General features: G+C 39.0%; 1 protein-coding gene and 1 long non-coding RNA gene across 3 annotated transcripts; one reads left to right on the top strand and one right to left on the bottom strand.

The window, feature by feature from the left end:
• Positions 1-240: 240 nt before the first annotated feature.
• On the bottom strand, positions 241-6,445 carry LOC122992113. Its single transcript, XR_006405987.1, has 3 exons — positions 6,291-6,445; positions 3,065-3,154; positions 241-941 (listed from the first exon to the last, which is right to left on the bottom strand). It is a non-coding gene; the product is annotated as an uncharacterized LOC122992113 (long non-coding RNA).
• Positions 6,446-9,452: 3,007 nt separating this feature from the next.
• Positions 9,453-25,919, top strand: LOC122992111 (transmembrane protein 50B). 2 transcript variants are annotated; one of them, XM_044365715.1, is made up of 7 exons: positions 9,453-9,550; positions 10,728-10,985; positions 13,362-13,474; positions 15,035-15,102; positions 16,824-16,916; positions 22,920-22,977; positions 24,699-25,919. In XM_044365715.1, exons 2-7 carry the CDS (start codon positions 10,887-10,889, stop codon positions 24,742-24,744), a joined length of 477 nt encoding a protein of 158 aa, XP_044221650.1. In that variant the 5' UTR covers positions 9,453-9,550; positions 10,728-10,886; the 3' UTR covers positions 24,745-25,919. The 2 variants fall into 2 exon arrangements, with proteins under 2 accessions (XP_044221650.1, XP_044221651.1); XM_044365716.1 differs by lacking the exons at positions 22,920-22,977; positions 24,699-25,919 and adding an exon at positions 22,309-22,340.
• Positions 25,920-26,080: the final 161 nt, after the last annotated feature.

Raw genomic sequence — 26,080 nt, 5'->3', positions numbered from 1 at the left:
TATAATAATTATGTTATGTACTATGACTTCTACAAGATGTGATTTTATTCTAATTTTAGGTTGTGTTTCCTCTTCAACATCTGGCCGAGGACAACACATGAAAATTAGCCTTCTAAGCTAACTCTTGCTCATTTACTGTTCTTCTTCCTGTTGATTAACGAGCGTTGTCCCTGTCAAATAAAATAAAATAAAATAAATCTCAACTACTACAAATAGAAAAACCCACACAGAGAACAGAAGAAATGTGTTCTTGTTTAATGAAAATGATTCCAGTGACAGAGAATAAGAACAAGTCTATGAACACATGAATTAATTAATATTTATATTATATATATGACTTGGAGCGGCTTCATCAGCAGAGTCTTAAATATTGATCCAGACTGATCAGTTCCTCGGTTGAGGATTTGGTGATCAGACTTTCATTCTCTCTGCAGACTCGGACCGCTCGCTCACTTCACTGCACGGAGGACGAGCGAGAAAGCAAACCGAGAGCTGGAAGCAGGCGGAGGTTATGTGAAGGTCGTGTTTATGTGCGATTTATGTTGCATTTTGGAGGGAAATTTACATGTCAGTGCCGACAGTATGTATATATATATATCTAATGGAAAAGATGATGTTTAATAAACAGTTGCTGATGTTTCCTTTACATTTGTTAAAACGACCTTTTAGAGCCACAACAGTCGACATGATGTGATATCGACTTGACTTTAGTAAAAAACTGACCTTCCGAGACAGATTTTGAGTGTGTGTTTGTTTCTGTGTGTGTGTGTCTGTGTGTGTGTGTGTTTGTGTATTTGTCTCCTCATTATGAACCCTCCACTCTTCCCTCCAGCTCTCGGTTTACTTTCAGGATCCGCACTGTTCCTTCCGCCGCACGTCGACAGCCTCCGTCGGTTGGGGGATCAAGGCTGGCTCGGCGCTCATCCTGTCGTCTCCTTGTCCTGCAGGGAGATGATGGAGAGAAACACGGATCATTTGGTTTGATTTGATGCTCGGTTACGTCCTGATGTTTTAATTCGTTTACAAAATAATGAACAGAAAAGTTTTCCTCCGAGGGAACAAATCCCATAAAAACACCAGACCCAGCACTAAATTGACCACTTTACTGCCGCTCTTAGTGACAACAGGAGCAGATAGTTGGCAGATTGAACACTGAATCAGTAGCTGTTGGCTGCTGTCAGCTCAGCTGTGATTCACAGGATGTTGCCTCCTTGTTAAAAGTGAGTTAAAAGGCTGTGAAAACCACAGAAACACTCACATGATGTGAGAAGACGAGACTGAGCTGTGAAGCTCTTTGTGGACGACTTGAATCAGTAACAGTGATGCAGTTATTTGTGTGGTTTGAATCAAGTGAACAAATGTTTGATCTGGACTGAATGAAACTATTTGAATCAGCAGAATGATTTAAGACAAACACACTGTTTAATCCTTTCCTTACATATCTGCTCTTGTATATTTGGTTTTGAAAGAGCTAAAAAGAAAACACACCACCCTCCAAACTCTCCGCGCCCTCAACACCAGCATGTTCAGAAAGTGCGAGCCGGTCCGTGCTGCCTCCTCGTTATTCTGCGGTCAGAGGTTAAAGCTCAGTGTGAGGAGTGTTTAGCATAAACATCCTACACACACACACGAAGGTGAACTATTTCATGGTGAAATGAAACCAGTTATCAGCAGTGTGCAGCCGCCCTGAATCAACAGTACTGTGTAATGTTGATGCTGACCAACCTGACAGAGAATAAATCACACAGGCTGACAGCTGCTGGGCTGAAACATGCTTTAAAGAAAGAAAGCAAACAAACCTGAACAGGTTCAACGACACATATAAAGACATTTTCCACAGAGCTGCAGGTTTCAGTTGTTAATGTAGGAGGCAGAAGTGTTTGAAATGATGTTGAGCTCAGGTCGTCCAGAGCTTTATGTTTTTCTTTATGATGGAAATCAAACATGTGCAAAGATAAAGAACTGAGGATGTAATCAAACGTTACGTCATTTATAGTGTTTTTCAGATGGAGAAATAATGTCGGTTAATGTCATCACTGTTTTTTTTTTGGGATTTAGACATGTGTCATTTGTTGTCAAAAATCAACCAAACTAACATTTTTTAAGTAGCCACATTATTGAGATGCAGGCAACACTCAGAGATAGAAACCTCTAAATCTGAACAAATAAAACTAAAACTATCTGACTGGAGAGAAACGACGAGAGGTAAAGATGTGAACTGACCCTTTAAAATGGACCCGCATATACAGAGACCCAGCTGAACTAAAACCTGACCTTCAAAAACACAATAATAACACTGAACTTCCTGTCAGTGTGTCATGATAAACCGTCTGTCCAATCAGGACACAACTACTGGAACAAAGGTTTCCATGAACACAGTGATGTGCAGCAAAACTGACAAAGCTGCTTTATTACAAACTATTTCACTGTATAAACCAGGAATCTGCAACAGCTGACCTGTCAGATGAGTTGGAAGAATTAAATGACTTAACAATAATAATAATAATAATAATAATAATAATAATAATAATAATAATAATAATAATAATAATAATAATATTGTATTAGCTTCTGTCTCCTTTGTAAAGAATCCAACATCACTGACTACTTATGTTTCTGCAAAATCCCAGATACATTCAGTGACACCTGAACGACATTATTGGTAAGATTTAGAGCAGCAACTAACAATTATTTCCATTATTGATTAATATTAATATAGATTCATTATTTTATGAAGCCTTCAGTCTGCTTGTTTTGTCTAAAACAAGCAGAACATCGGCACATTTGAGAAGCTGAACAAGAACACGGTTTGCTTGAGAAATGACTGAAATGATTAATCGATTAGTTGATTGAAAGATATTTTGACACTGGATTCATCGTTCAGAGCTGCCTGAATCACATCAATAGTTGTATTTTAAAGGTGAAAGTGTTTTTGCTATAACTGATCTCGTGGAGCTTTAAGATGATAGTTTCCAGTTGTTTTGAGTAACTGGTTCATGTTGTTAATGAATTCAGCAGGGAGACTCATTGATTTCAGCTCTTCCATCGTTTGTACCAAACTCACCTTTCACCTGGTTACATGATGCTGTGATCGTCTTCGGCTGCCCTTCGCTTTCCGCCGAAGCCCGGATCCTCCGCACCACGTACCTGCAGGCTGGAAACAACAACCGCAGGAGACTGTGAGAGGAAGCTCTGCTCAGCATCAAACATATATATATATATATATATATATATATATATATATATATATATATATATATAGCACATGTTTATCTGTACTGGACTATGGTGATAATATTTATATGAATGCTACATATTCTGGCTCCGTTGGTCTTTTAACAGTCAGAATCTTTTAGTTTTTGTCTTTTTAGTATCTCAAACTAAATTTTGACTGGTTCTTTTATTGAGTTGTATATTTTATCATGTTAATTGTGATAATTACACCAATATATCATAATGATTTATCAATAACCTGCATGTTCTCATCTATAATCAAAATTATATCAACATTCTTTCATCGCTTGTATCTGGAAGTCAGTTCATGTTTGTTGTTCATCAGGATCCAGTTTACTGTCAATAAATGGCAGTTTAGCAGGTTCGAGTTAAAGGACTTCTTGCTATGACAACAGATGGATTTTAAGCAACTCCAAAGCACCAAAGAGTCCCCGAACAGCCGGACCAATCCATCAGTATGTCCACACCTGTCTTCTCTCCAGAGAAGCAGCTTTATCACATTTACTCCCACACATCCCTCCTCCTGTTCTCTGACTCCTTCTGTCCGTGTTCTGCGTCTGGCGTGTGATACGACCGTAAACCGACACGTGTCCAACGATGCGTCACGAAGCGACGCAGTGTGTGTTGCTCTGAAACGATGGATGAGGTTTGTTTTTTTTCTCCCTTCAGGTGCAGCAGAGAGGAGGAGAGAAGTGTTCCAGGATGAAGAGGCGACAATAAACACTCAAAAGTTTAGTTCAGATAAATGAGATGAAGCACTTGAACACAACACATTTAAATCAAGCATCTCTGCTCAGCAGGGTGAACGGCTTCAGCCTAACTGCAACAGCACACATGTTTTACTAAAAACAGAATGCTGCTGAATCATGTTTTCTCTTAACATAATGAGAAAATGTTGTTAATTAACGTATTTGGCAAGTTCCAAAAATATTGATACTGAATGTAGGAGTCAAATGTTCACAGACAATGTACCGAGTTGTTGTTTTTTTCACAAAAATAGTAGAAACGACAGCGTTGTTAGACTTTTCATGCTCAGGTTTAGACTCTTGGTTCAGCTTAGCTGGTTAGAAAGATTGTAGTTTTGATTTAATTTGAACAAAATGTCCATAAATGACCTGAAGAACAACAGCTGATTGTCTACAGAGGACAGAGAGGAGTGTGTGTGAACAACAGAAAACATTTTAATTTAGTTTAAATCTAATTTAATAAAAGCATTTTAATAACAGACAACACGAAGGCAGAATGTAGAATCATATCCAGCAGGTTAGAAAAGCTGCTGGGACCGTTGCTGCTGCAGCGTTTACATCCACCATGACGTGTTACAACCCAGAGGCTCTGGAAGCCAATTTAAGCCAAAGTTCATGACCCCGGCAAGACAGATCACAGTGGATGAGGAATTAGCTAAAATGATTACAAGGGATTTAAAAGCTACACTCAAACTCTCAACCCAATGTTTGTTCTTCCAAGAAGGAGCCACCACTTCCTCCATGTCTGTTACAAATCACTTCATTGGAAATGATAAAATGCTGTCCTGTCAGCTGGACTGTTTTTGAGTTTGGTGGCAGACAAACGTCAGAGAAGTTGGCAGAGGAACGACTGCGAAGTTCTGACGGTGGTGAAGCTGAAATGTTCTCGACGTCTGAGCTGAGGCCCAAACTAAAACGTGTTACGAGGTGGAATTCAACATTTTATCTGCTGAAACAGGTTCTACAGTCAGAGGATACAATCATATCTACTCCGGCCATCAGCAATGTACTTGTTGATGCTCTGAGACGACAAGGAAGTAGATCGCAGCCGTATGCAGTCAAATTTCCCCTCAAGGACAATGAAGTCTTATCTTATCTGAGATAGCATGAGAGACATCCATTGTTCACTGTAGAGTTCAGTGCAGAGATTTATTATTATGTCATTGCGTGTTAGAGGTGAATGCCAGTAATAATAGACAAGAATAAACTGAACAACAAAGCATAATTTTCTGAGCTACTGTTTTCTCTTTTTTCAGCTACATGACAGCCTCCAAACTGTTCCTCGTGTGCAGGAGTCTGCAGAGAACAACAGCAGGAACAGTGACAGAGTGACAAAGTTCTACAGAATGGATACTGCTCTCTCAGAAACCACCGTACTGGACCTGAGTTTGAAAAAAAAAACTGGCCTTTAATGACAAGACGCAGCTCCAGCAGCAGGAGGCCCAGCAGGAGGCCCAGCAGGAGGCCCAGAGGGAGCAGAGGGACTAGAAGTGGAGCCACAAACGTCTGCTGTTCAGAGGCTCTTTGATGAAAGAGCAACACTAGAAGAAGGAATCCTTAAATAGATGCTGAAGTAAGATCCTGAGCTGATGGGAATCTGCAGGCTCAGTCTATCTATGACTTGTCCAGGTGGCGGCAAGAAGATGATGCATCACAGCGACTTCAGTCCCTTCAGAGAGAATCTCCTCCAAAAACAGGACGATAATAACAGAGACGGATCAGCCCCTCTGAGCTGAGGCGCTTAGTGTTTCTTAAAGCAAATCTCACCTAAAGAGAAAGTTTACAGTGTCGGATGCTGCTGTTTTAAACGTTGTAATTTATTTTTTATTTGTTATATTGCGCACCGTGTTACGCTTTGAGTGATTTGTTCAGAATGGTTTGTGTTTTGGACGGTTTATTATTTAATGTGGATATATTTATATTTACATCCATTTATGCACGAGGACCAGATGTGTTCAGTGTTTGTAGCAAAACACTAATTAAGAACCTTCAATATAAATAAAACATTCAATCCGCATGTGTAACAGTGTTTTTTTTTAACATTATTTAATGTTTTTTTTTTTCCAATGTAAAGTTATGGTATTCTGGAAATGATAAGGTTTGAATAATTAAATAATTTAATTTGATATATGAGCGAACACACCGATAACTCACTTTGCTTCTGTAAAGCCAATTTTAATACTTAACAAAGTTAAAGAATAAGATTTTTTTTATGTGTTTTTAAGGCTCGAGGCAGGTCAACAGATCAGCTGAGTTAATGATTAACGTTAGTAATTAAAGCTTATAGAGTTTCTGTATGAAAGGACTCACCGTTGATGATCAGTCAAACCATTTCTGTCAGTTTGTGGATCTGTGACGCAGATTTAGTGTTTTTCAGCGGCTGTTTGTTCGCTGCAAGTCTGTTGTTTGTCTGTTGTTTGTGTCTGTGGGTGCCGTCTTCTTCTTTGTCTTTTTCTTCTTCGTCTTCTTCTTCTTCTTCTTCTTCTTCTTCTTCTTCTTGTACTGGCGGATTGCAAACCAACTTTAAAGGTGCACACCGCCACCTGCTGTATCGGAGGGTGTAGCGTCATGGCAGTAGATCATCTGGACGCTGATTGACCTGATATATATCTAACAGTGATTTAACAGTCGTAACCACATACATTCCTCATGAGGTTTATTGCTTTCTTACATTTTGTTTCTGTGTGTTCTTTTCATCAAACCATAACCCTAAATATAATAATAATAATAATATCTGAGTTCTGCCTCTCTCTCTAAAGGTTCTCTGTATAGTAATAAGTTGATGTTAATTGGTGCTTTCTTTCATATAAACAATATAAAACATAATTTAGCAGCTGAAACCTTGAAACTACAGTCATATGACCAACTTTCAACTATCTGTAAAACACTCTGAAGAACATTTCTCCTTCTTTTCCAAATTGCTCATCATCTACATATAATGAAGCACTTATAACTCAGTTTATATCCCTAAATATATCATTTATCATGATATAGAAAAGGACAAAGCTAATTACACTTCCTTGAGGAATTCCATTTTCTATTTTAAATTGACTGGACATATCTGATCCCACTTTAACCCTGAAAGTACAAAAAAAAATCTAATATCCAGTTATACAGTTGTGACACAGAAGGCGGGATGAAGAGAAAAAGGATGAAGAGGATATTGGGATAATGTAGAAGTGACTTTTCAGATGTTCAGTTAACCAAACAAGAAGCAGTTATTTATATAAGACAGAGTGATGTGCTTTATTTTTTTAGGTTTTTGTTGGAGATTCATTGATAAATGTAAAAATCAGTCATATAAATGAGATGTTCAGATGTGAATGGGACTAAAAAAAGCATTGAGGACTATTTACATCAGAGTGTTACTAAACATGTCGATCTTCAGTTACAGGCTTTGTATTTATTCTCCGGTGCCGTTAGATTAACTGCAGCTTTGCAAGTTGAGATGGAAGAAATGCTGCTAGAAATACGAAGTCAATGACAATTTAAAAGATGTGTCTTTTTGAGGATATCTACGGATCTAACATTAAGTTTAACCTAATTTTAAGTAATAGTACAGGAGAAGTTAAGGAGATGGTGTAATGCACCATTTTGCATTAGACATTTCTCAGTAAATTAAGGAATAATTAAAAGAAGCATCAGTAAATAGTGTCAGCACAATTGAGATACAGAAAACACAGAACAACATCTTTAATACAGAGAAAAGCGGGCACTGAGGAGAATCTTAACGAGGCTGAAGGTAGGACACACCAGACTTAATAAAACACTGCACTTAATAGGCAAACATCCCCCAGGACTATGTGAACACTGTCAGATAGAGGAGTAAGTGGAGCGTGTAATTGTCACCGCCAGAAATACTCTTGAAAACATTAAAGAGGGAAATCAGGAAGCTTAGAGTGCAAGAACTGAGTCCGAAAAATATATCTAGCATTGGGTTTGTGAGTCTATCTGTCTGTAGGTTAGTCCACACATTTGTTACTTCTAGGCTGGATTATTGCAATTCCTTAAGTCTCTAAAGACTCTCCAGCTGGTCCAGAATGCAGCTGCACGTGTTCTGACTAAAACTAGAAGAAGAGACCACATTTCTCCCATTTTAGCTTCACTACATTGGCTTCCTGTAAAATTTAGAATAGAATTTAAAATCCTTCTCCTAACTTACAAAGCCCTTAATGGTCAGGCACCATCATATCTTGAAGAGCTCATTGTTAGTATGATTTTATCTGACCCTATGTATTTTACTGATTTTGGATGTTGGACATGTGACAGAAACATTCCCTGGTCCGTACGACACCTTGGGTAAAATGGCATAGCCCTTCTGGGTGGCCTTTTAGATACAAACAATGGATCCATGGTTAAGTTTGGAACGGTTCCAGATGTGGGCATGTTGTGACACATAATATGTTGTGAGATAGCTGTCAATCACTTGATGGATGGCTCCCAACGGAGGTAGTGCCCCTGGAAAACATGTTATTCATATGATAAGATACAGATGTGTAACCCTATATAAGCTGTGCACCGACAGTGGTACATTGCCCAGACCATCTTTGTATATGGAATGGACCCGATGGCCATCGTCTACTAAACGTCTACAAAACAAGAACTTCGCCAGCTCTTCCTTTGAACGATATCATCACACATCCTTCCTTTCACTCATAGTACGGTATTATCCCACTAGAGCACTGCGCTCCCAGTATGCAGCTTACTGGTGGTTCCTGCAGTCTTTAAAAGTAGAATGGGAGGCAGAGCTTTAAGCTATCAGGCTCCTCTCTTGTGGAACCATCTTCCAGATTCGGTCCAGGGTGCAGACACCCTCTCTATGTTTAAGAGTAGGCTTAAAACTTTCCTTTTTGATAAAGCTTATAGTTAGGGCCGACCAGGCTCGCCTTGGATTAGCCCTTAGTTATGCTGCTATAGGCCTAGACTGCCGGGGGAATTCCCATGATTCATTGAGCTCCTCTCCTCCTCCTCCTCCTCCTCTCCATCTGTATGCATTCATGTAACATCAATGCATGTCACTAACTTGGCTTCTTCCCCAGATTTTTTTGTGCTTTCTCATTTCGCAGGAAACCCTGGGTTGCAGGCTGAGTCTACGCGGTCCTTCGCAGTCCTGTTGTCATCCTTTCCTGGCTGTTGCTACTGCTGTTGCTGCTGTTATTGTTATTGTTATGATTGTTGTTATCCTGTGAATTGTTGGGTCTCTGTAAATTAAAGAGTACAGTCTTGACCTGCTCTATGTGAAAAGTGCCCTGAGATGACTTTTGTTGTGATTTGGCGCTATATAAATAAAATTTGATATCTATCTATCTATCTATCTATCTATCTATCTATCTAGCTATCTATCTATCTATCTATCTATCTATCTGTCTATCTGTCTGTCTGTCTGTCTTTTCTATGTATTTATTTTTGTTTTATTTGATGTTTTTCCATGTTTTGTTGATCATGGCGCACATCCATCAGTAGGTGGCGGTAATGTGTCTTTAACGCTGTTTGTCAGCTGCAATAAAACCTAAAACAGAAGAAGAAGCTTTTAACATGGAAACTGAAATCAATCACTGACTTTTGACAAGGTGGGCAACTCAGCATGCAAAACACTCCACAGTGCGTTATAACTAAGTTATTAATCTAGTAAAGTCTAGTTATTAACAACATATAAACTGTGCATGTTTATGGTTTAAGTTTACGCCACATTTTATCGTTGTAAACAAAGAGACGTTAATTTAGCTAACGTTAGCTTCCGGGCGTCAATAAGGAACCCATAAAACATTTGTTTAAGATTATAAAGCTGCTCACTGTGCAATGCAAACAACAGACAAACGATCTTTTTTACTACATAGTGCTGCTATAGATGAACTGCAACCCAACGTTAGCATGAGGCTAATGTTACAGCTAGCTTCATGTAGCTATTAGCCTGATGGCAGTGACGCGAAACTCCGTTAAGTAATCTGGCAGTTAAAATATTATAGTATTATACTTATTTACATGTACGTGCGTAATAAAAACTTAAATCTCATATTAGCTGACTAGCATTCCTTCTTTAATTCGGCATATTTTTGATCCAGTATTTAAACTTTATGAGACGTTTAGAACAACTTAACATTTGTAGAAGTTAACCAGCAATAAAGGAAGTACATTTGTTTGAACAAGAGCTGCTTTCTAGATTAATTTTATGCCGAACTGATTACTGTCAGGAAAAAAATAAGAACAGGTAAAAGATCATAGTGCCCCAACCAAATAAAAATATATATTAAATCATGATTATGTTATTGGATCAGCAGTAACAGGGTGACTAAACATGTAGATCTTCAGTTTAATTAACTTAGATTAACTGCAGTTTTTTGCCAGTTGAGGTTGGAGAAAAGCTTCTGAAAATATGAAGTCTCTGAGAATTTAAAAGATGTGTCTTGTGGTGGATATCTATGGAAGAATTTGACAAAAAAAAAGGTTATGTGTAATTACAGAGTTAATGGAAAAAGCAGGAGATCATATAGTACATTTACAATTTAAGAACTAAAAGTCATAGATCACATAAAACTTAAGCTTTCGAGACAGAATGAGTAGAGACTTTATTCTGGGCATTTAAGGAGAGATTAACATTAAGTTAAGTCTAATTTACAGGTAAAAGATGATGCTGCTCAAACCAAATACAACTGTTAACCAGAACCACATTACCTCATTACTCAATGACGATTGGCACAACAGTCAGTACATGAACAGCACAACAATGACTGCTTGTTTCCTCCACAGGTAAGTCAGACAGAGTCGCTGATCTTTTCAGCCAGAAGCAGAGCAGCCTGCAGTCTGTGAGGAGCAGCAGGTGAAGCAGGTGCTGACAGAGACGGAGCCGAGGAGGAGGACCGGTTCACCTGTACAGAGAAGGATCAGAGAACGAGGAGGAGGACTAGGATGGCTGGCTTTCTGGACAACTTCCGCTGGCCAGAGTGCGAATGCATCGACTGGGGGGAGAGGAGGAACGCGGTGGCTTCTATTGTCGCAGGAGTGCTGGTCAGTCGGCAGAGTTACTAGAGTGTTGACTGTCTTTGTGTGAGTGTGAAAAGGTCAGACAACATATAAAACCATCAAGACAAACACATACAAACTGTATGGGTGCAAGGTTGGTTGTGTTCAGGGACCAGGAGCAAACATCTTATCTACAGTTATCTCTTTGAGTTGCTCAATATTAAAGGGGAACTCCGCTGTTTTTATGCATGAAGTTGTAGAAACAGTTGTATACTCCCTTGTATGTTCATGGCTCTTTAGGGAGGTCTCCAAAGTTTGAAAAAATATCCCTGATGTTGTCTAAAGATAGACACAAGGGTCTAAAAGTCAGGATATATCTGCCTCTGCTGCTTTTGGGTTGACGTCTTCAGTGTATGAAAATATCACAAACCTGTTTTTCTTGCACTTCTCCTCCATTCACACCTTCATCTCTTCGATTCAAGTTCATTTTCTATCAGTAACCTCATCTATGGAGGCGAGAAACAAAACAGCCAGAAACACACACACACACACGCAGGGCCGCAGCCAGGACAGATTTTTAACCGACGTTTACCAGCGGCCGTGGGCACTGTGGTGGGAAATAATAAATTCACACAAATAACAATATAAGTAAGCTGTATTATTTGATTATTTTGTTATGTCTCCTTTAATGGACAGTTGATACTGAACCCCAGATTGCTCCCGGTGTGTGTGTGTGTGTGTGTGTGTGTGTGTGTGTGTGTGTGTGTGTGTGTGTGGAAGTGTTGTATCGCTCCTGATGAGCAGGTTGGCACCTTGCATGGCAGCCTCTGTCATCAGTGTATGAATGTGAATGCTGGCGTGTTGTAAAGCGCTTTGACTGGTTGATAAGACCAGAAAGACGCAACAACAAAACAGGACCCGGCATCAAACGTCTCCAGCTGAACTGGGACCAGTGACGTTGTGATTATGTGGCAGCTCTGTAACCATTCAGCTACCAAAACCAAAACTGACAAAAATTCAACAAACACAGTCTGATCTTTTGAAAATCGTTCTCAAACCGTGACATTCACAGGAGGCTCGTGCTGCGTTCACGTCACATCAGAGGTACCGTAATTATGAGTTTCCGACATGTAAACAGCGTCCATGTCATCATCCAAGTAATAATTACAACAGGGAAACTGGGATCCAACTCGGCACTTGATAATAAGGAAACCAAAGTCTGTCGTTCAGTGTAGTTAAACCCCTAAATTTAACGAATGTGATGTCATTTTCATCAGTGCTCAGTATTTTAAACCCTCATACGACCAACTCAGTTATCAAACAACAACTTCCTTGTGTTGTCAGATGACGTGAACGCTCGCTTTCCCATCCTTCCGACATAGCATGAACATCAGACTCTGGGCGTGCTGGTTTCTATGGAAACAGAGTACTCGCCGACTCACTTCGTATCAGCTCCAGTCATCAGCTGGAAGTTTTACAGTACGCGCTTATCTGTGAGATAAAATCAACTAACAGACATCAGTCAGTTTTGTACATTCATACTTTAATTGCGTTTTCACTATTAATTAACACGAGCTGAACTCCTTTATCTGACATATTTATACACATAATGCAAACCTACACGAGCACCATATTAATCATGTGTGAGACACCGGGGGCGTAAATGACACAATAACACGTTGAGAGGTTGTGACCTTTTTGTTCTGTTGTTTCTTTTATGGAGATATTTCTAACGTTTCCATGTGTTGTGAATCATCTCCTGAATTAGTTGCAGCTGAGGAGGATTCAGCTCAAGTTAATACACAAAAAATAATTGAGTTGTTCTATTAGATGACAAAATCAGGGCTGCAACTAACGATTATTTTCACTGTCGATTGTTTTCCCAACTAATCGAATAGTTGTTTGGTCTCTAAAATATCGGAAAATGGTGAAAAATGTCGATCACTGTTTCCCAAAGCCCAACATGACGTCCCCACATGTCTTGTCAACCCAAAAATATTCAGTTTACTGTCATAGACGAGTAAAAAAAACCCGAAAATATTCACATTTGAGAAGCTGGAATCAGAGAATTTTGACTTCAAGCGATTCATTAATTATCAAAATATACTCATGTGTTGCTTCTAATAGTGGAGTACACTGGTTGGATGGATTTCTGTCTATAACCTATTGCATCATACTGTCTGTAGGCTCATTATGTCCTCTGAGGCTCTTTGTTTGCTGCCCGTAATTGTTCTGTCTCACGTCGATTTGACTCATCATCCCCTTTTATTCTCCCTTTTCCACCACAGTCCCCCCAACAAGACAGTCAGCTAACTGTAATGGGAACCACATCCCCACGTATTCAAATGTCAACCCTGTTTTCTCCTCTCTCTCTCTCTCTCTCTCTCTCTCTCTCTCTCTCTCTCTCTCTCTCTCTCTCAGTTCTTCACGGGCTGGTGGATCATGATCGACGCGGCGGTGACGTATCCTTCCCAGGAGCAGCTGAACCACGCCTTCCACACATGCGGCGTCTTCTCCACCATAGCGTTCTTCTTGTAAGTAGTCAGTCAGAAAGAGGCAGGAACTGGGCGTGCTGGGTTCATTTCCCAGAAACGAGTTTGCGCCTGTAGGAAGCCGATCGTTGCCGGCTGTAGACTCCTGCTACACAAGCGAGGGGGCGGAGCCACAGGTGGGTTGTGTAATAGACAGGAAATAATAGGTAGAAAGAAGAGAAGAAGAAGCAAAAGTAGTAGAGTCAGCAGTGATGAGGAAATAGATTTTACTTTAGGTCCCTTTATTTAGCATTTATAAGCAGTATATTATTAAATAATTGGTGTATAAAACACTATAATGTCGTTATAAGCAGCTATAAGGACATTTTTTTAGTGTTTATTAATATACTGTATTTGTCAACAATTATAACTTCTCTTATGAAGACATTTTTTATATTATTACAACTGTGTTTTACTATATTGTCATTCAGTATCAGTAGCATTTATAGTGTGTTATAAACCAATTTATTAGCTGTTTATATGCTGCTTATAAATGCTAAATAACAGGACTTTAAAAAAAAGTGCAGATGTTGCACTTTGTTTTGTAGAAGAGAAACTGATAAGTTGGTAAATTCCATCATAACACAACATGCAGAAACTATAAATGTTCGTCTTTCATAGTGTGAGAGCACAGAGCAGTGTTTCTGCTTCTCCTCTAAGGATTCTTCTGGACTCTACTCCTCATTATCAATAAGAACAATATATATAGAGAGCCTGAGGGATGTACAGGAGGATGTTTATTAAGCCTAATTAGTGCATAAATCCACAGTTTCTCAGGTTAGTGGTGAGACTACAGCTGAATAAGATCTGGAAAGCAAAGAGTCCAGCTGCAGAGCTTTTTCATATTATTAAAGAGAGAACACCAGAGTTCCCAGTAACTGTGTTTAATTCAAACATGCATTGATGTTTTCTTCCTGCTAGAGGAGGTTATATATGATATCCTGATGCTGTCAGCTCAACAAAACTGAATTGAATTAAAAACACCTCCTGATGTCACAAAAAAACCCATGTAGATAAATATGTAAACTGCATATTTTTATGTTTTGTCACCGAAGCCTTGTTCCAGTCCTCTGAGTCGCCCACATCTCACTTTTTTATCCAGTGATTCAAAAAGTGAAACGAAACAGCGATCCAGTCTAATTATAAGATGAAAAATGTTAACGTGTCTTAACTTTAAAGAGCAGCCACTCAAGATGAGAAAGAGAGAAATGCTCCTCTGAGGCCACACAGGGAAGGAAACTGAATCAGATCAACACATTTTCAAGTTTGTCTGGAATGACGTGGACTCAAAACTGCTGCCAGTAAATGTATACAGCTGGTCTCACTGGTTTAAGTGTGTTACTGACTACGGTTTATGTGAAGGTCAAGTAATACATGATGAGTTCATTTTTCATCCTTTAGTTTATATTGCTGCAAAAACAGTTTCCTCACCATCAAGTGAAGTTTAGTTTCATGTTTTCAGTATTTGAGACATTGATTCAGCTCTAGACTCCGTGGTGTCGTCCAGTTGATCTTTAAGATGGGTTTTCCTCCTTTTGTGTAACTCTGTGCTTCTATTTTCAGGATCAACGCGGTTTCTAACGGCCAGGTGAGAGGAGACATGTATGGAGAGGGCTGCCTCGGCAGGACAGGTGTGTTTCTCTGAATGAGTCATAACAGTGAAATCAGTGTGACTTAAATCCATAAATCTGCACAAAAGTCAGAGAAAAAAACAGGCACATTTTTAAGTTTTCTTCAGTAACAGAGTGATCCAGTGATAGTTGTCTGTGCATCATGTTACACTGCAAACAGGAGCTGCTAACAGTCAATTCACATGACTTTTAATGGAGACTATTTGCTAAAATGTAAACAAAACTGTTGCTGAAATTACAACAGCCCATTTAAAGCTATAATATGTAATTATTCCACGTTAAAATGTGTAAAAACAACTAGACCTATGTTATATATGTTGTTGAGTTGTGTTCTTACATTATCCCAAATGTTTCCAACAATGTTCAAACCCAGAGAAATCTGTAATTTAATCAAAGTAACGGACCGTTTCATTTGGTCGCCTGTCGATGGCGTCATACCTCCTCTACCAAAGAGTAAACACGCACCAGATGCATACGGCGGCGCTGTGTTTGTCCGCTACAATGGCGTCTACCAAAGAGTAACTTACACACATACAAGATAATACATCGGCGTTGTGGTTGTTCCACACAAACTGTTATAAATTGACTTTTATTCAGTTTTAAGCCACATTTTCATGATAAATTTAGGTGGTTTTTAACTATATCTTTTAGCCGGAAGAAGGATTTTAGTCATTGGACGTCTGGATCTTAAGTTATCAGAGAAATAAACTGGACAAACGTTAGCAGCAGCTCGGCTAACAGCCCCTCCAGGAAGTCCGGTGGTCACCAAACATCGTCGGAGAAATACTGATTTTTTAGGTGAAACAGCTTTAATTAATATTTTAACGATTTTTATCTGTGTGTACATTTGTTTTTGGAGAGGAGGAGACCTCTGCGGATAATTCGGCTCCCGGGAGAAACCGACCGAACGTCTGGATCTAAAGTTATAAGAGAAATAAACCGAACAAGTGTTAGCAGCAGCTCAGCTAACAGCCCGTACCGGACATCCGGTGGTCACCAAACATCATCGGAGAAACATTGATTTTTTAGGTGAAACAGTTTTATTCAGTGTTTTTACCTGTAATCTCCGGGTCCGTTTGTTCTGGAGAGGAGGAGACCTCTGCGGGTAAAAACATCCTGAATGATGAACACTGGAGTAATCCTATCCCGGTGAAGCTGGTTATTTAACAACGAAGACAACAACTCCCATGATCCCTTGTTACTTCACACCATCATCACACTCCGTCTTTTGTTATTTTTGTTTCTTTACTTTTGTTTAATCAGCTTTTATGGTCTCTTGCTCCATAGTTTGGTTGTCATATTGGTTCCCAAACAAGCCGATATGTTGGTGTTAACATGTTTCCATCTGTCAGATCAGCAAAAAGATTTTTGTATTAGAAGGAAAAGACTCAGATGGGATTTAAATGACAGGAGGGGCAGCGAGTCGATCACTGCAGCTGTTATTATTACTAGTGTGGTTGTTATTACTGGATTAAAATCACTGAGCAGCAGGTAATTTCCCCCTACAGACACAAATCCAGTCTGAATGAGGCTTTCGAGTCTCCTTTGGGGAGGAGGTGCAGGTCGTACCTACAAGAACACACCTTCATGATGTATTAATAGATCATTTTTTATGAATTCACAGTGTGAAACATTGCAGCGCTGTGATTTAATGTGATTCTACAGTGAAGAGTTAACTGATGCTGATGAAGGTGATGATCATGTGTGTGTGTGTCCTGCAGGAGCTCGTCTCTGGCTGTTCCTCGGCTTCATGATGATGTTCGGTTCGCTCATCGCTTCCATCTGGATCCTGTTCGGCGGCTACGTCGTGCCAAGTGAGTTTTTCCTCCATTTAAACATCAAACTTCCAGTTTCATTATTTTTCATCTTTGTCTCCTGTGACTCTTATTTTCCTCCCACTGACACTTCTGTATTACGCAAACATTTATCTTCCAAAGAATTCAATTAAAATACCAGATGTTTAACCATTTCATACTTCACGCTGACTGGAACATGAGACGAGTCCGTACAGTTATTATTATACACTGTTTAGTATAGTATAGAGTGGCTTTACTGGAAACGAGACCATTTTATTCACAGCGTGGACTTAATATTCTGTTATAAGCTGATTATTCAATGTTGTTATCAATAAAATATGTTATATTAAATAGTTGGGTGAAAAGATGTGTTTTATTATTGAGTGATAAATCAGATTCCAGACTAAAAAAAAGTAAAAATATCCAGTTTAATGATCGTTCATGAAGAATAAAAATATAACTTAATAATTTGCATCATTGTACCGATTCGTTAGCATCACATAGAAATCACTACATAAAGTAAACCAGTCCAGCTGATATCTGTCAGATCAGAAATATTGATTTGACATATTGTCTGAGAGTGAACAACCTTCCGCAACAAACGTTACAGAACAGACGGACGTTTATTGACGAGTCGACGTCGTCTCATCGGGACACGAAGCGTTGAGAGCAGCTGAAACCTGGACTTTGTCTTTCAGGAAGGATTTTACATTTTACTTTTTATGGAACTTTGATCATGTTTAACATCTGATGACATAACAGGATATAAATGACAGAAAATCACAAACCTCTCACTCTGTCTCGCTTACTGCTGGAGTATTTATTTATTAGTTTATGACATTTCAGTCTGTTAAATAATAAATAATTCATAATAAACACTCCAGCAGTGAATGAAACAGTGTGCAGGAGTTTGTCTCACTTTTATTCAAGTTGTGCATCAATATCAATCTTTGAAATATCTTCAACTTGCTGCAGAACTGATACCCGGGTGGCGATGATCAAACTAACCTCTGACTGTAAAGACTTTGAAGGATTTTCTTTCTTACTGACGCTGCAACTTGCTGCTGTGATTAATATCAGTGAAGCAAACAAACAATGTGATGAATCAACAGCTGTCACTTGAGCTGCATCAAACACATCCTGGCATGTCGAAGGATCAAGTTATAATAAACTGGAAGAAGAAGAGTGCTGAGACTAAACACAGAATCAAAGACTCACCGGGGGGATAAAATAAAGATAATTAAAAATATAAAACTGCAACATTATTAGTGTTCATGAACACTTTAATAAACTGCTACTTATCTGGAAATGTTCTGAGAGCCTCAGAAGGGGAGTAACGTTTAAAAAAACTCCTGGCGGAAACTGTTGGAACGAATACAAGATCTTGTTTTTGGCAGCATCGAGTCTGAAAAGCAGCTTTGTCCAAGGAGACGTTATTATTCATCCCTGGTTGTGGCTGCGATTTAGAAAAATGACCACGCACACAGTTCATGTCTGAGCTCAGAGGCACATGGTGTTCTATCTGTGAAGCTAGAAAAACTGTTACAGAAATGAATGCAAACTGGAGGAGAACAACTCGACACAGGAGCAGAAAAGTTCATCAGAGTTCATGTAACATTCACACATCCGGTAAAAACACAGAACCACATAAACAGCATTTCCTGGAAGTCCCTTATCTCACCACTTCATTAATTACATCCAGTACTCTCTTCAAGCTGATTAGAAGCTCAGTCATCACAAGCGGCCACTTGTTTATGTCAGATCTCTATCTTTTCATGCTGTGTGTTGATCCTCAGTGAGTCCAAGCAACCATGAAAACATTGGATTGAAATAACTGTTTAAGGAGTTTAATTATCATCAGAAGTGTTTCCACATTTGAGACATGAAAGACACTAATAAGTGTTGAGTCACAAGTGTGAAAATCACTGTTCTGACTGGTCCGTCAGCTTCAAGCCTGTTTTAGCTGCAGATCATTTGCCTGTTGTAGGCGTCTGTGTTGCTTAGCGACGCTCATCTCAACACTGTTTACGCTTCAGTCTCTCAGCGTTTCACTGTAATTATGTCAGTTTGTGAGAAAATGAACCTGTTTCTATCTGCAGGATCGCTGCTGCTGCCACACACACCATAATACATGTTTTTAAAGATGAACGTTGGCATTATATATTATAAATCAACCAAACCAATTCACATAATAGAAAGTGTTATTTTTAATGAATTAACACCCTTTTTCAAATGAACATCTGTTAATTGATTGTAACTTTGTTTGTTTATTAAAGCTGCTCTATTCAGTATGTTTTAGCCGTGCTGTCAGTCAGTGTGTCGGTCGGTTTGATCAACAACTACTGGATGGACTTTCCATCTAACACCACCAGCAGGTTGACATTTGTTTTTTTTAGAGAAATATCCTGACAACTGTTTGCTGTGAAACTTAGTACACACATTAATGTTCCACTCAGGATGAATTATAATAACGACGATCTCCCGACCAGCGCCATCATCAGGTCAAAGTTTTCATCTTGTCCGATACTAAACGCAGAACTCATGACGTTCCCATCAGCCTCAGCTGTGCTTTGTGATGTTAGCACGCTAGCACATTAAACTAAGATGGTCAACAAAGTAAACCTGCTAAACATCAGCATGTTAACGCTCTTCTCCTCCGTAGAGCTGAAACAACTTCAGTCTTTTTCTATCTGGGATTCTGCTGCAGCACAGTCCAGATGTCTGCAAGAAATCAATTAGCCTGATTATCATTCATGACAGCATGCAATTAAATGGAGATTAATTAGGACGTCTGTCTAATTCATATCTTCCCACGCTGTCAGCTGATTTCCAGTCATACACGAACTTTTTCCTCTCAGTTATAAATCTAAACATCCTCCTGGTTCCTTCGCTGACACGAGATCTGGACTCTAAATCCTTTTACTAAACAATCAACTGCACCGACAGCCAACCCTCTCCTTCCTCACTGCCAGTAGCACTGAAGCAGACTGGAAGCTGGAGCGGATCCCAGCATGCAATGGGGAAGAAAAGGCAGATAAATATCCTGTCCAAGTCACAAGTCTGTCCGGGCTAATTCCCATTTTCAGATTTCCCAGGATGACGTACAGCAGACTGATGATGCAGATTCCCACGCCAAAGAAAAACAAACTTGGAGAATGTGCACACCTGTACGTAAACTCTGACCCATGCGTACGAACAGAGACGGTCATGAACATTCAAACCAGCAGTGTTGTCTGTACTTGCGCTTGTAATGAGCCACAACTATTCCATAAACATCTTTCAATTTAAAAAGATATATATATAAGCCAACTCAGATCTTAAAGTCCAACATTTCACAGGCAGGATGCTGCAAAGTCTGGTTCACCTTTCTCCAATATTAGCTAAGCGTGAACATACTGATTCATTTTCACCTCGACCACGTGATATAACCGATTAAATTATCATCGTCGATGGTTTAATCCAAGATGACATCAAATAACTTAAACAAACGTAGATAAAAAATATTTGCAGCACAGAGCGGCAATAGATTTTTAATATCTCGTTATACTGTGCATTTATCAGCAGGTATGAGTTTAGTTTTATTTTGAAGTAAATATAAACGAATACAGTGTTTATTGTATTGTAGATATTGAGTGTGTGGTGTAAAAACTACTCATACTGGTTAACTGGGAGCTGGCCCGCTGCAGGGTGTGGTAAACGTTTAACCAGAGATGTCTGACTTTACAAGTTTTATATGGTTGTTCTGGGTTACAAACATAACTTCAAGACGTCAGAAAACGGGGAAATAAAACGGTAAAAGTCAGTTCACGCCTGTTGTGGTCCTTGTGTGACGAGAGAGGGTCCGATACGCTGACTCTAGACACTGATTGGTCAGACGTCAGAGAGTGATTTTAAATTTCAGTATAGTGGATGATACAGAAGCAGGTTCGATCGAGGTTCCTGCAGCAGCAGCAGCCCAGAACGTTTATCGCAATCAGGTCCATTTAATATTTGTTTTATACTCAAACAGTCATCTGACAACGGAAACAGAAAGTTCTCCTTTAGTTTCTGTTTAGCAATGCTGAAAACAAGATAAGTGATTACAGAGGAGATAAAACAGATTTAACAGATTTAGAGTTTACAGCTTTACTGCACGGCTGTAACGCACCGTTTGTTTTCCAGCAGGAAGTACAGACAGAAAGACATTGAACAGTTGAGTTTGATACATATGAATATGACTTTCTTTCAATAATAAATCCGTCTTGTGTCTACAAGATTAAAATGATCATCCTTCAGTTCCCCACTTTGATTCTGACTGAAATATCTCAACACCTGTTTGATGAATTGCCATGAAGTTTTGTACAGATCTTCATCTTCCCCAGAGGATGACTCCTAATGACTAATGGCGACATGCTGAATTATCATCAAACACCACCAGCAGGTCATCATTTAAATCTGTCCAGTACTTAGTTTTTTATTTTCCTTTGCACTCAATTTCTGCAAATCTAATGACATTCCCATGTTAGCATGTTAGCATGTTAGCATGCTAAACTAAGATCTAACATCAGCGTATTAGCATTCTCATTAGCATGCTGACATTAGCATTTCACTCAAAGCACCACTGAGCCTCACAGACTGTAGACTCTTCTTTAAACTGGTTAAACTGGACTCTGGTTGGTTTTGTCCAGATCTGAACACAGTAATTGTACTCGGACCAAAACGACCGCACAAAGACCCTTTAGAGGAAGTGCTCTCGGTCCAGTAACAGATTAGTTCTGGAGCGGTTCTTTGCAGTGGGAATGTGAACGGCCCCCGTAGCCTGGTGCGCTTTGCATGCTGGGATGCACATGAGTGTTGCTAGCAGCTAGCCAGAGACACAGCTAACTAATGAGAGTAAAAAACGTCCTAACGTGGTTTGTAGTGATGGATTTTGGTTCAGCAACTCGTCCACTGACTCAGACCAACTAGATCAGAGGTTTTCAGAGGGAGTCGGGTCTCCTCAGGGGGATCCAGACAGTTTCAGGGGAGGATCAGTGATTGGAAGTACAAAGATATTACATTAGTTCTTACGTTAGTTATCAAAAGATCACATAGAATAGCTTGAATGTGTGTGATTTGGTTAAAGAGCAGTCAAGCAGACAGCTGCTTCAACTTGTGAACTGTTTCACTCGTAAAACAAGGAAGTACTTTAGTATCGATTTAGAACAAAAGGAGGACGTTTCTCTTAATTTGTTAACCGCACAGATTCCCTTTAGAGGAAGTGATCACAGTCGGGTTCTAGTGGGAACGTGATCCGACCTCCATCTGATTACTGACTACAAGGCTGCAGCTAGCCGGACAATGAATCAGAATCTGACCTTGACCATTTGGAGATACGCTTCATATGCCGAATGACATTCTTCCTGTTTATATGTTCTTCTTTCCGCCACAGACGCAGCTAACCGATAAGCACTCAGGCTTCTAGCGATGCAGTATGAGTCACTGTAAGTGACAGAAAGAAACAGTAACAATAAGTTTACTAACGTCCGCTGATTCAGACCAGAATACACGAACAATCCTGGAAACAGCCTCATGCACCTTTCATATTTCTTTTTAGTTGGTTTTGTGTCCCATGACTACGAGGATGAACCTCCACGTCAGTCAGGAAACACTGTTACTGGAAAAACAAGGACAGGATTTTCTGCTGAAAGACAAATTTTAAAAAATTGGTTTGACTCACTCAGTTGTTCTAATGTGATGAAGGGACGTCTGCATGAACCCGATGACTCTACGTGAGACCGTCAGTCCTCACCAGCTGCACTAGTTTGTACCATTTAACTATCAAGGGACTTAATGTTTCTTGACAGATTAACTCACTGGAGTTAAATTGAGCTCGTCCACAGTCTCTTAATTATGTTTCAGTCACGTATACTAAACAGTTTCATCTTTTCACTTTCATTTTCATCTCTCTGCCTTTAACGACTCCATGACTGTTTCTAAATCCTCACTTCTTCTACCTGCTGATGTTCACTCTGATCTCATTCTTCTTTTGTTGTTTTTCAGAGAAAGAAGTGGCACCAGGGCTGGCTGTGTTCTTTCAGAATGCCTTCATCTTTTTTAGGTGAGTGTAAGGTTATTTAAGCCACTTTATTAAAGCATTAAAGGCTGCGATTTCCCATAAGGCAGCGGTGTTATCTCAGCATAATCGTTGCCCTCAAAGGGCCAGATGTAACTTTTAAATGTAACTAAATGTAATGTAGAATAACTCTGAATATATTACTTATTCAAGTTACAAATATTATATATACATTTGCATAGATGTAAAAAAAATATATGTTTGCTTGTTGCTTTTTAATTATAACATAAATCTTTTTAATTTGTCAGGTTATGAAATCCACATTACTCCATCAATCAACCATCAAACTGTCCAAGAGAATAAAGAAAAATAACATCAAACACAAGTTATGACATTAACTTTTTTGTCATAGCTGAGAGGGGCAGAATATTTTTTAGCAATATTTTTTGGCAGACGTAGCTCCGTGTTTGGTAGATTGTTCTCTTTGACCACAGACCTCATAACACAAAAGACGAACCGGGTTTTTCTCCTTGAAGCATCTTTCTTGAAACTGCCTTCCGTCTGCATCAGGGGTCATTTTGGGGTCATTATTTATATTTCTCAATTCCACTTGTTGGGAAAATCGCATTGATGTGGATACATTGCAATCTAGCGGCGGGATACCGTCACTTCCTGGGTAACATAATCGGCATGCATTGTGGGAAATGTAGTTTTCGGTCAATGCCCGCTTTTGACTTTTTTTTTTTTTAACAATCAGACCTTTTTCTCTTGCGGGGCCACATTTGGCCCGCGGGCCATGAGTTTGACACATATGTTCTATGGTATAGTATTGTGTGTGTATCAAAGTCTGATATATCTTATTCCTCTGTTGTTGTCCAAAGTCACACGGTTGTGATACGTAGCACAACAAGCTAGCGAAGCTGTAAAAGAACACCGCGTTCCTGCACATGCTCAGTGGCGTCTCCCATACTAGGAACTTCTCTCCTGAGAGTTATAGATGTCATGAGTCTTTGGAGATGAGCAAACTCTTCATGATGAAGGAACATGTCACCCAGTGCAGCAGTGCGACTCACCGACGTGTTTTTAATAGTTTTTTGAACAACAACGGAGGATTAAAATACATCAGGCTTTGATACACACACAATACTTATAATACGTAACTTATATATACGTACTAATATGTAAGAAAAAAATCACCAGCTTGATCCTTTAAGTGAGCCAAAATTGGACACAGTATATTTCTATGAATAATAATCAATTGTTGCATTTCTCCTCATGTTTCAAATAATTAAACTCAAAGTCAGACTAAACAGAAACAGACACGAAGTAGCTGCTATAACTCTACATATAAGTCATAAATAGAAGTTTTCACAGCTGAAAGTGACACACACACATACACACACACACATTGAATAACAAAAACAGGAAGCAGCGTCTAGTAGATTTTACCCCTAAAATGTTTTTCTATAAGGTAAGAGGAAGAGGAGACGTGCTCTGCTCTAACACGTCTATTAAAAGCTGCACAAGGACAGTTATGATGCACAAACTGGATGATGACACATAATGGTGTAAAAATACCACAGCGTGTGTTTTTTTTTTTCATTTAAAAGGTCAGTTGAAGTTTTAACCCTTGTGAGGACGTTTTGTAATTACATCTGTTGTTTGTGCTGCAAAGATAAAGTGACCCCGACTCTCTCTCTCTCTCTCTCTCTCTCTCTCTCTCTCTCTCTCTCTCTCTCTCTCTCTCTCTCTCTCTCTCTCTGCAGCACTCTGATCTACAAGTTCGGCCGGACTGAAGATTTGTGGGGTTAAAGGGTCTTAATCTACTCACACACAGAGTCTTTAAATGGTTTTATAATCTGTTGTTTTAGATTAAAAAGCTATAGAAACTCCACTCCAACACACACACACACACACACACACACACACACACACACGAATTCACAGAAAGTTTTATATCCTGCAAAGAGCTGCAACTGTTTCCACTGGTGATTATTCTGTCAATTATTTTTATCGATTAGTTGTTTGATCTATAAAATGTGAAAATGGTGAAAAAATGATTTCCTAAAGCTCAAGAAGACGTCCTCAAATGTCTCGTTTCAGTCAAAAATCTAAAGTTATTCATGATACATTATATTTATCTGAGAGGCTCAAACCTTTCTTTTTTTTTTCTTAATCAATTATCAGAATACGAATCGTTGCAGCTCTACACCTGCTTTGCTTATTAAATAGAAACACACACACAGTGTTCTCGCTGTTTTTAGTAGTTTTTAGGGAGTGAAAGGAGAAATAGTTCATTTGTTCAGATGCATTTTCATTCTTCTCCAGATTTTATTCACACTGTGTCTCTGCTGTTATTGAGAAAATCCCTTTTTTTGAAAAGTGTTTGTATTTTAAATGAATGAGGGAATTAATGTTTCTTATTGTGAATGAGCAGCAGTTTTATTGTTCAGTTGGGGGATTTACAGTGTAAATTCACTGTAGTGAATCAGAAAAAGGGAAATCCTCTTTTATTTGATGTTTTCAGATAACTTGTGTGGGATAATTTATTGATTTAAATACATTTTTGAAGTGGATGTGAGTGTAAACACACAACCGCAGAGGGAACAAAAGCCTCTTCTTCTTCTGTCTCTGCTGAAGCTGCTCTTCTTCTCTTCTTCTTATTAGTATTATGAAATGCTGGTATGTCAAAGGTTCAACATATGCACTGGATTATCAGAGTGTTTCTGTTCACGGGTTTGATTCCCGTTGACAGATTTACTCGCTGTCGTTCTGCCTCAGGATGTGTGTGTTTTTTTTTTAAATTGTCAGTTTTGTCCTCATGTAGTTTGTCTTTGTTTTTACCAAAAAAGTCCTGTAAACTGAGATGTATGTATTCAGATGCTTTTAAGTTTTTTTGTAGCCATTTTAATTATTTAAGTATGGAACAAATTTTGTGAATCCAGACGCCAGTAGTGAAAGTATTAAAGGACTTGTAACAAACTTTACAACTGACCTTTTTTTCATTATTTTTAAGATGTTTATCAAAGCTTCGACCTTCACGGAGTAAAAATCAGATGTGGAAGCAGGAAGCTTTCATGTATCAGCGTTCAGGTCACAGAGGAAACTATCAGATCATTAATCAGAGATGTTTGAAAAAGCCAGAAAG

The sequence above is a fragment of the Thunnus albacares genome, chromosome 11, assembly GCF_914725855.1.
Source record: "Thunnus albacares chromosome 11, fThuAlb1.1, whole genome shotgun sequence".
Classification (NCBI taxonomy): Eukaryota; Metazoa; Chordata; class Actinopteri; order Scombriformes; family Scombridae; genus Thunnus; species Thunnus albacares.
The sequence above is the reverse complement of the archived record's forward strand: the minus strand, read 5'-3'. Positions and strand labels throughout refer to the sequence as shown.

What these genes read in the sequence shown, in the direction of transcription:
- LOC122992111 (XM_044365715.1), top strand. Translation starts at nt 10,887, where the DNA reads ATGGCTGGCTTTCTGGACAACTTCCGCTGGCCAGAGTGCGAATGCATC. An exon ending in CTATTGTCGCAGGAGTGCTG is followed by an intron (nt 10,986 to 13,361) that starts GTCAGTCGGCAG and finishes TCTCTCTCTCAG; the next exon opens with TTCTTCACGGGCTGGTGGAT. An exon ending in CGGCGGCTACGTCGTGCCAA is followed by an intron (nt 16,917 to 22,919) that starts GTGAGTTTTTCC and finishes GTTGTTTTTCAG; the next exon opens with AGAAAGAAGTGGCACCAGGG.